We start from the raw sequence: 11,437 nt of genomic DNA, 5'->3' as shown, positions 1-11,437 counted from the left end.
TCTTTTCAAGAATAGTGTTGGCTTTCCTATCTGTGATCGTAATATTGCTAGTACATATGTTGATATGTCTATTCCAATATTACTAATCCACTCAGTGAATGTTGTATTTGTTTCGGTGTCTATACTGTGTAAATGTGTGTCAATTTTTGTGTATATTGCTTTGTTAATGTGGAGATCATTGGCATCTAAAGGAGTTAGTATCATTGTTTTATCTATTGGAGGCTTTGGATAATGGAATCTACAAATGCTGGCTCTCTTTTTATAGCATGTGGATGTATGCTTGTGTGTTTTAATGTCCTTGATATTTGGCAGTAGTAGGTTTTTGTCACATGTTATGTACTTATCAACAAAAGACGTGATGTCATTATTGTCATGAATTCCATACGTTGGTGCATTTTCTATCCATATGATTCCATGTTCATGTTGGCTTCCTCTGCTTTGGAATTCTGTGATGAAGAAATAATCATATATTTTTGCGAGTATGTCATCATCTTTCATGATTAGTTTGAGGAATTGTTGGATTTTGTGAGTATAATACCTTGCACAGATCGTTGTATTTTTTCTTATTAAGTCCCTTGTGTTAGCGTTTTTGTGTTGTTGTGTTATGATTTGTTTATTATTAGTAGAGTATATGTTATATAAACATTCTGTTAAAGGTTCCCATATTCTTTCTACACATGACAATATCATAAATAAAGACAGAGGACCTAGTCGCCTCATCATTGCAAATGCATCTTTCCTGAGTTTTTCTTTGTGGTCCGGAGAGGCACGTAGGTTTTTGAAGTCCCTGTATCCAATGTTGGATTTCAAAATGGCTTCAATGTTTGTATCATTGGAAACATCTTTTGCACATAGTACTTTGTTTTATAGCGCACCTTTGCGCAATTGAACCCAAATGGATTGCATTACTTGATTAATCAGAACCTTAATCGATTTGAAAAATAGGTTGGGTATATTTTGTGAAAACTTGAGTGATTTATGTGTCAGTTCCCATTTTGCGATGTCTTGATATGTTAGCTGAGGATTTTGAATCTGCCTTTCTGAGCCAAGAAAAGTGTAGGAAAATTTAACTCTTCACTATTCTTGTCTTGAAAGAGCCCCAATGGTCTGTTGTTTTCGCAAGGGGCTACGTAGTTGATGTCAGTTTCATAATCTATACATGTTCAACCGTAATAATGTTGTGTATTAGAGTATCTATATAAGTTTCATCTGGGTATGATTGTTGGTCATTGTCTTCTTCTTCTACATTTTCTTGTGAGCATAGGATCTCTTCCAAATGCTGCATCCATTCTTTGGTTAATTCATACATTGTTAGATTTGTAAAGTGGTGTTTGAATGAGTGTATGTAACGCTCGCATAAGAATAGTTGGTCTGACTTTTCCAATCAAGTATGTGCTTTTGTATTGTAGTTTTTTTTAAATTCCAAGTATTATCGATGATTCATTGTTAATAAATATGCTGTATTTTAGTTGTGTCAGCCATGACGTTTACAATGCTACCATGCATTCCGTATTGACCACCATATGCTAACTCTCTTATTTGAGTGAATGCTATTCTTGGAGCAACTAATCGTTCCTCAATGTCATTAAGGATTACTACATTTAGTAATTCTGTGTTTCATATTTTGGGATGGTATTTAATTTTATGGCTGTCTTACATTCTCTACAAATGCAACGTTTCTTTTGTTCGAAAGGGATATTATGTTGTCTTTTGGTTATCATCCAAGTGTGTGTGATTTCGCTTGCATATGTTGTTTGTTTTTCAAACAATAGGTAGTCACATGAGAAGCATTCATACTTTGGAGTGTCTCAAATCAAGACAATATATTTTTTAACAAACTTTGAAGGAGTTCCAAATGTTTTTTAGTATTTTTGTAGTGTTATACATTCATCTGTTATGCATGCACGTTTTTGTTTCCGTGTCGTTAGTCTTGGTTGTGAGTTTGAGCTTTGTTCTACTATAGTAGTTGTTGTTGTGTTATTGTGCTACTGCAGTTGGTTGTGTTGTTCAGTGTTTTGATTAGTACAATCATGCTTGTGTTTTGTTGTTGAGTTTTTTTCTCTTTTTTAAATGTCCAAAATTTTACATTTGACAATGTCGGTACGGAGTAATGCTTCTGGGAATTTTTTATTTAAGATGTACATCACTTCAGTGGCAGAAGTGATGTGTTTTCATCAATTATGTTTTCTAAAACATGACCCATGTCTTTGGTCCAACGAGTACATTTTGTTATTCTTATGTCAATTGTGGACGTAATTTTTGTGGCTTTTGTGTAGGTTGTGTTATTTTAGAAGTGATAGCATCAATTTGCTTGTGTAAATGATGTAATTCAAATTCGAAACCGAATGTGTGGAAGAAAACATGTTGCAAAAATAATTCTTCGATGCAATAGACACAGTTATTTTGTAGTAATTGTTTGATGTTTGGGTAATGCTTTTGATTTCGGGGTATAGATGTTGAAACAGCTTAGACTCAAAGAATGGTTGACCCCATTTTGTTGTCTAGAATTCATATTGTTCTAAAAATTTTGTGCATTGTATATAGATTGATTTTCTTAACGCTTCTAGTGTGATATGGAATTTTAGCATGTAAGATATACACAGGAAGATACACTTATTTTGTGGATATAGGTCAAGGAATTCTCAGTCGATATTCATTTGGTCAGAGTAGTGGTCACTTGTCATGTTGATTGCTTTGAACGTAGAGTGTGGGAGATTTTTAAAAGAGTGCTAGAATAATATGTTTGCAAGAGGACAAGAGTAAGTTGTCGAGAGATGTCGACATTCTTTCATTATTATAGTTTCATAGTTGCAATTAATGATGAGAATACATTGGTAGATAATTTTTTATTAATTTTTGAAAAAATGAATATGGTAATAAATGTAAGTATTTCTCATCTAGAACATATAGAGGTGGATTTGAAAGCAGATAATAATGTAGAAGTTATTACATGAAAAAATAAAACGTTTCATTGGATTAAAAGTTTCTAATATTTGAAAGAATTAAACGATTGACTATGCAGTATGTTCATTGAGACGTACTAAATACTGAGCATTTTATTATATGTGCAAAGTGATTATTAGAGTAGCAAAATGAAGATATGGTACCTTTCAATAGTTTTAGTGGTAATATAAAAAGAATGCTTAATTCAGTTTTACAAGTAGATGGAGTAGTCTTGGTTTAAAATTTTAAATAAAAAGAGTTTCATATTTAATAAAGCTTTATTATTATTGTATGATTATGAATAGTAATATTGATCTTATAAGCAAATTAAACCAAACACTTGTTTGATATTGTTTATTTGATGCAGGAAATGAACTTGGTTAGTTTGTATGAACAACTTGTATTAATCAACGAACACTTTCGTATCGTTATATTTGAAATAATATTTGAAGTATGTGTGTGCTAAGCTGTATGTATTACAAAACTGTTCCTGTATCATACAATAACAAATCATATTGTTGGTCTAAAATTTTCAGTAAAGGTAATAATATGTTTAGCAATTTAATGAGAAACGCTAACTGCAAGTTAACTTGGGAAGGCAAAGAAAACAATATATTATGAATAATATTTTGTGAAGACACTAGAGTGAGTTTGTCTTTGATATCGCGAGTATGTTAAATTTGTTAGTAAAACAGAATTATATTGATGATGCAATAAGCTTGTGTCAACATATCTAAAATAACATGAAAGCAAATGCAACTTTTTTTCGGACACTTTCATATCGTTACATTTGAAATAATATTTAAAGTATGTGTGCATTAAATTGTATGTATTACGAAACTATTCTTATACCATACAATTACAAATAAAATTGTTGGCCTAAATTTTTCAATAAAGGTAACAATATGTTTAGCGATTTGATGAGAAACACTAACTGATAAGCAGATTCACTTGGGAAAGCAAAAAAAAACAATATGTTATGAATAATTTTTTGTGAAGACGCTAAAGTAAGTTTGGCTTTCATATCGTGAGTATGCTAACTTTGTTAGTATAATACAATTATATTAATGAAGCAATAAGCTTGTATCAACATATCTAAAATAATATGAAACCAAATGCAACTTTTTTTAATGTACATTTTTTAAATTAAAATAAGTAAACGACTCTTTACAAAGTAACATGTAGTAGTCAATGCTACTATGTTAAGAAATAACCAAACTTACAAGATCATGCTTTACGGTATGTAAAGAAAACTCTCAATGGAAAGCTTGAATTGTGTACTGAAGGAAACTAAAGCTGCAAGACATTACCACTCTGCTGGAAACAAATTGAGCTGAAGATATTTTGCTATACAGTGAGGGGATTCTGTGATGTGTTGTATGCTTGGTTGATGAGGTACTCATGCACCTTTATGCCTTAAAGGAATACAGCCCGCCACAAGACCATGCATGTTGACAAGAAATCTTCCTTCAATCCTCTGGTCGAATAGTTCTGATTTCAAGAATTGTGTGTTGTCTTCCAGTAATTCTATGAAAGGTTGAGGTAAGTCTAACACTTTATCGACCCATGTGTTCCTTAGTGTGACATCCACGGTTCCACCATCTAAGCTTGTAATCAGTGCCTTCACCTTAGGAATCTTTTCCAAAATCATGATCCGATCACATGTCAAGCATCGAGGTATAGTGTTCTCCTTCAAGATCTTTCCCTCTTTGCAAAATGAGCATACAGGCTCATACAATGTTGAGTTTAGGCCCGTAACAGTCAGCACGCCGCTTATCTATTAATATAACATAGCAAGACTTGTTAACTATTAATATATTATACGTTGTTCTACGACATTATGTACTAAAGTACACAAATCAAATGCTACTTGATTTTCGTAGCCGATCTGCTAAATATGTCAATGAAACACTCGAGCTAATTTTATAGAAATTGACGGAACTCATGCAGGTGCCATATTGAGTGCAATTGGCTGGCTATTTTTCTTTGCTCCTGCGTTTCTCAGAACAAAATGGCAGAACCCCACAGCCTTAAACCTATCGACGATCTTGACATAATCCAAGCATCGAGTGTTCCAAAATGTCAACTGCAATGGCGACGTATGTTAGTATTTCCTAGTGTAATTGTAGAATTCTCATTGCGATTGTCAATCTAGCGATCTACAATAACAAGTTACCGTAATGAGATTGTCCGCGTTTTCACTGTCGCCGATGTGGCATGAGCCTAAAATGTCGGGCCTTCCATTAAGAATGTCATCCAAAGGTTTTCGAAGACATAAATGTACTCTCACAAACAACCATGCAATACCAAACCACAATGTGCATTCTACATAGCACTGTAGTACAAGCAAGCATACAACAAATAAATGCAATACATTCAGGAACAGATCAGTTTTCCCAGTTGTCAACAAACACACATACTTATGCTCAACAAAGACGAATACATAATAGGAAAAGACAAAAAAACTACAAACTGACTTATTGGCGACAGGCACTTGTCCTTTAAGACATAAATAGCTAGAAGAAACTGTTGTGAAAAGACACAAAAATAAAGAAACCGTTATGGAAACACACAAAAAGAACAAACTGCGAGGTAGATGGCCTTTGTATTCAAGAAGTACACAACCATAAAGGGAAAATGTAATGAAAGCTTAGAACATCTACTGAATAGTAGAGCAGGGCCAACAAAATGAAAGCATGAGCTAGGTTCATTTTTTGAACCCTACTTGTTTACAAAAAACAACAAACTCAACAGCCTGAAAACCGATGGAAAATGCAAGCCCTAGAAGAACCGAATGCTTCTAGTGAACAATACAATAGGGCCAAGAAAATGAAGGCATGAACTCGTTTCATTTTCGCAACCTTTCACGGTGCCGTGAGAGGGCAAATTGGTTTTTTTTAAAGATGAGGATGAAATCTTGGATGAACATTTTAAGCTAATAAGAGTTGTGGGCCATGTGGAGCAATGCTTTCATGCTACTAGCCGGTACATTGATCCCGTTTGGACAACATTTCCCTTGGTATTTGGCATAAAGTTTCTTAAGTGGGACCTGACTGAATGGGAGTTGATTGATGAACAAGAGCCAGAGGAAGACCAGGCTGCCGCAAAACAATCGAATGCTTCGACAGCCGCACAACAACTCTATGACTAAATATATAAAATAGAGAAACCAGCTAAAGCTTGCAAAGAAGAGATCCAAAAGGGAAGCAGAGAGAGAGGGATGGAGGGAGTGGAAAATCTATAAGGATGTGAAGATGTGAAGGGGGGGGTTAGGTGGAGAGCGTCATAGCCAAAATCAACGAGTTTTCGTGCGCCATAGCCAATGAACTTTAGTCCGCCATAGCCAGCGAGCTCCAATCCGCCATAGCCACAAAGCTCAAAGCTCAAAAGATGTTGCAAAAAGCAAATGGCAAAAGCAACGCAGCGCCAACAGCAAACTCCATACGAATTCACATTTTTACAACATTCTCAAAACAGTAACATAGCAAGACAAAATACCTTCCATGCATTCAGACATGTCTACTTCGCAAACACTTGCCATCACGAAAGCAGAAGATTGCAGACTCTTCAAAGCCTCGAACAGAGAATCGCAGTAGTACAGACAAACGATATACCATTAGACTACCATTGTGCATCCTTTTATAGGCGAGCCCTCATGAAGAAAATCGAAAAATAACATCTACTAAAAGAATGCAACCTTCTACGAAGTTTGCAACTGACTCCAAACACGGACTTCCTTCATTTCCCACACACTACATGACAATGCAACAATTGGAAGGCCCTTGTACTCTATCCCTCGTAGTCGACATGCAACAATAATGTGTTGCATGTCTGCTTCCGTGGGATTTGTGTGTTTTTCTCCGTCGACGCTTTCAACCCACATCTGCAGGCAAAAGAATCGCACAACCAGCCTCCGAGAAGATTGGCTCTGCCATTGCCAGACCGGCGCTCCACCAAGACCAGCCTTCGACAAGATCAACCGAATAATAGACGAAGAAGAAGCCATAGCGCGACCATGGTGCGACTAGAGGCCATGGTGCGACCACCGCACAGAGAAACCTAACAAACACACAAAACAACGCCACCCACAAAACACGAAACCACAAAGAAGCTCACAGGAACCTTTTATACTAACCTAACCCTAACCACGCAATTTGCTTACAACCTAACCCAACTACTTCCACTAACCAAGACACTAACCACAACCTAACTGAACTAGTTCCACTAACCTAACAACTCACAAACCCACCTTTTGCTAACCTACTAACCCAAGCTAAAATAAACCACCCTTCCCTAAGACCCTTGCAGGGCCAAAAAAGTTTGAATGCCGTGCCATAAGGGTGACTCCATGGCGATGGCGTCTCCCCAGACTTCATGGCGGAGAAGCCGGGGAGGCAGCGGGACGAGAGTCCACTCGAACGCAGGTTTTCGGATCCTCAACCGGCTGGTGGAGAGATTTTCCAGTTCGAGACCTCAAATTTTAGTCTCCCTCACGTACACAGTTTTGGGCAATCGGTTTTCATTGTCGTCATGCTTCGCAGGTAGATTAATGACAGAGCCCTTATTGCGAGTCTGCTTCAGGGATCGCTCGCAGTGGTTGGATACCCGAAAGCACAAAGTGAGAGTATGTGCAACTGATTTGCACATAAAGCTGCAGTCATCTTCGGTCATATTGGCGAGTCTGACTAGTCTGTTTGAGTTTTACCAGGTAAATCCGAGGGATCCTGATTTTAAGCTTACAATCGCTGAGTCGTCACTATGGATGGATGGCTGGTACAATCCAGTTTGGGTTAAGGATATGTTTGAGGAAAAAGAGTCTAGAAGCAAACGAATGCAGGGGGTCAAAGCATCCGCTGCATGAAGACCATGGCTCGTTAGAGAGCATCAGCAATTGCAAATCCCTGAAGACCATAAATGTGGGGTATAGGTGAAGGCATGAACTGCTAGAGAACAGTGGCTTGGAGATGCTGAGATTAGAGGAGGCACTCATTTCTTTTGAGCGGGTGCCCCAGCTGCCTTCGGTTGATGACTCTGTATGCATCTTGCAGAAGTGCAGAAAAGACAAAAATTTAGCGTCTGCTAAGCGCTTACATGCCTATATGAGCAAAGCTGGGCTGGAAGCCCATCGATCTCTCGGGAACTACCTTGTCCCTATGTTGGTGGAATGTGGAAGCATGTGCGATGCTCTGAGGGTTTTTAACATGTTGCTCGATCCCAATGAGTTTTCTTGGACTTCTCTCATTTCGGGTTATGTTGAGTTGGGGGAACCACATTATGCCCTCAACCTGTACCAAAAAATGCGAGAATGTTGTGTACATCCCACGAAGTATACGTTTTTGGCCATTTTGAAGGCTTGCGGTAGGCTGAAAGATGGGAAAAGAGGCAGAGAAATACATGCAGAAATTTCCAGAAAAGGGTTGGAAAGAGATCCTTTTATTGGCAGCACCCTGGTGGATATGTACGCCAAATGTGGCTCACTTGCAAAAGTAGAGGAAGTGTTTGACAAGCTTCCAGTTCGAGAGGTAGTCTCGTGGACAGCACTAATCTCAGCATATGTTGAACAAGGGCTTGGTGAGGAAGCGCTGAACTGTTTGCAAACGATGCAACTCGAGGGTGTATCCCCAGATGCTGTCACGTTTGTTTGCAGTGTGAAGGCTTGTGGCAATGCAGGAGCCATATTCAAAGGCCGAGACATACACACAGAGATTGCCAGAAAGGGGCTGGAAAGGGATCCTTTTGTTGCCAACACGTTGGTCGATATGTATGTCAAATGTGGCTTGCTTGCGAAAGCACGGGAAGTGTTTGACAAGCTTCCAGTTCGAGCTATAATCTCTTGGAATGCACTAATTGCAGGATATGTCGACCACGGGCTTGGCGAGGAAGCGCTGAACTGTTTCGAACAGATGAAACTGGAGGGTTTGTCTCCTGATGCCATTACGTTTGTTTGCAGCTTGAAAGCTTGTGGCAGTGTAGGAGCCATAGACATGGGCCGAGAAATATACGGAGAGATTGCCAGTAAGGGGCTGAAAATTGACGCTTTTCTTGGCAGTGCCTTAATCTATATGTATGCCAAATGTGGATTTCCTGCAAAAGCACAGGAATTGTTTTACAAGCTTCCAGTTCATGATGTAGTCTCGTGGACTGCACTAATCACAGGATTTGCTGAGCATGGACTTGGCAAGGAAGCACTAAACTGTTTCGAACAGATGCAACTTGAGGGCGTGTCTCCGGATGCTGTCACATTTGTTTCTAGCTTGAAAGCTTGTGGCGATGCCAGAGCCATAGACAAGGGCCAAGAGATACATGCAGAGATTGCCAGAAAGGGGTTGGAAAGGGATCCTTTTGTTTGCAGCACCTTGGTTGATATGTATGCCAACTGCGGATCACCTGAACAAGCACAGGAAGTTTTTGACAAACTTCCATTTCGAGATGTAGTCTCATGGAATGCACTACTCGCAGGATATGCCGAACATGGACTGGGTGAGGAAGCACTGAGTTGTTTTGAGCAGATGCAGCTGGAGGGTGTGTCTCCGGATGCTGTCACATTTATTTGCAGCTTGAAAGCTTGTGGCTGCATGAGAGCCATAGACAAGGGCCAAGAATTACATGCAGAGATTGCCAAAGAAGGTTTGGAAGGTGATCCTTTTGTTGGCAGCACCTTGGTGGATATGTATGCCAAATGTGGCTTTCTTGAGAGAGCATGGGAAGTGTTCAATAATCTTTCTGTTCGTGACGTAATTGCGTGGACTGCACTAATTGCCGGATATGCAGACAAAGGACTTGGCAAAGAAGCACTGAACTGTTTCCAACAGATGCAAGTGGAGGGTGTGTCTCCAAATGTAATATCGTGGACTGCACTAATTGCAGGATATGCCCAGCTAGGAGAAAGTGAGATTGTTTTCCAAATGCTTGAGAGAATGAGAGAAGGAGGCATAAAGCCAGATGGGGTCACGTTCCTTAGTGTTCTTACGGTATGCAGTCACGCAGGTCTGGTAGATAAGGGCCAGGAGTACTTTGAGGCCATGTGCAAAGATTTTGGCATCAGTCCCACTATTGGGCACCACACTTGCATCATTGATCTCGTGGGTCGTGCGGGCCAGTTAGACAAGGCGGTATCGATGGTGGAGGAGATGCCTTTCCAACCTGATCTTGGAGTGTGGCTGACTGTGTTGGGGGCTTGTCAAAAGTGGGGTAATGTGGAGCTTGGAAGGCATGCCTTCAAAAATGCATTGCGACTGGATGAAAAGGGTGCTGCAGCTTATGTGTTGATGTCTAACATCTATGCAGATGTTGAGCCTGCAGGAGGATGAGAAGAATGTCGAGGCAATGAAAGACTAAGAAGCATGGAAGAAGCGGGGCTGGACTGAAGTTAGCCACACTGTGCATACCTTTGTGGTGGAGAGCACAGGACGTTCTTGAAAGCGAAGCTATATATGCAAAGCCTGAAGTTCTTTCCCTTAAAATGTATGTCCCAGTGTTGCATGGTGTGTGGTGAACCTATCCAATGGGGCAAATAAAGATATGGTTTATGAAGCTAGCTATTATGCACGCACCCCACCTATGAAGCTAGCTATTTTGTACAGACCCCACCTATGAAGCTAGCTATTATGCACACCCCACCTATGAAGCTAGCTATTTTGTACAGACCCTACTCAATACAAGTAAGGAGACTTGCTCTGTTCTAAAAAATGTGGTGAGTTTCATATCTGCTGAATTGCAAAAGTTCCAAAGTAGTTTGGTGGGCAACAAATGGTACTATAAGAAATAATGAGAATTGATTTACATTGGTACAAAAAAAAACCACTCGAAAATTGATGAAAGCCACTCTAACCTGTACTTCAAAGCAAGCTCAATAATATATGTGTGTGTAGCCTTCAATTCGTCTTGCTTGGATTGAATTGAAGCTCAGCTATGGGATTGCCAAAAGGCCCACAAACCAGGGTGCCAACCAGACGCACACGTGCGACCTAGTTGCCCTCCCCAAGACGAGATGTACGCACCCCCATGCGTGCCTCTAGTAGACCCGAGATAGGCCTGCAGACCCCTGCACTATCCACATAGTGAATTCAAGCAAGGAATGCATAGGCTCCTTCAGAGTCTGAGCTACTTGTTGGTGATCATGTCATCAAGAACTTGTTGGGATATGTGTGATCAAGGGCTCGCTAGGTGCATGTGTGCATCCATTAGCAGTCATATGGTTGTGTGTGTGTGTGTGTAGGAGAGGCAAACTTAGTACCATAGACCATGACACAGGTGATGATGTAATGCAAAGGCCCCCGCATGGGGTGGTGCCTATGATTGTGGAGTTCCTATGATTTAGGAGCTACCTCCATTGATGTAGGAGAGGTGCCATTGATTTATGACACCCTCTCTCCATTTCTATAAAAGAGGGACTTCCCTCCAAATGAATAGAACACCCATTTGAATATCTCATGTGTTCTCACTCATCTCCATGATGAAGCTCTCCTCTCTCCCCAAGTTCCAACATTTGGTG

General features: G+C 39.6%; 1 protein-coding gene across 1 annotated transcript; it reads left to right on the top strand.

Annotated features, from left to right (window-relative positions):
- The first annotated feature begins 7,242 nt into the window (after nt 1-7,242).
- Nucleotides 7,243-10,618, top strand: LOC147879664 (pentatricopeptide repeat-containing protein At3g09040, mitochondrial-like). The gene is made up of 2 exons (XM_087372105.1): nt 7,243-7,484; nt 7,652-10,618. Exon 2 carries the CDS (start codon nt 7,908-7,910, stop codon nt 10,251-10,253), a length of 2,346 nt encoding a protein of 781 aa, XP_087228231.1. The 5' UTR covers nt 7,243-7,484; nt 7,652-7,907; the 3' UTR covers nt 10,254-10,618.
- Nucleotides 10,619-11,437: the final 819 nt, after the last annotated feature.

The sequence above is a fragment of the Dipteris shenzhenensis genome, chromosome 33, assembly GCF_047967505.1.
Source record: "Dipteris shenzhenensis isolate YYH24624 ecotype China chromosome 33, Dip_SZ_1.0, whole genome shotgun sequence".
Classification (NCBI taxonomy): Eukaryota; Viridiplantae; Streptophyta; class Polypodiopsida; order Gleicheniales; family Dipteridaceae; genus Dipteris; species Dipteris shenzhenensis.
Note: the sequence above shows the minus strand (reverse complement) of the source record. Positions and strands in the feature narration are given on the sequence as shown.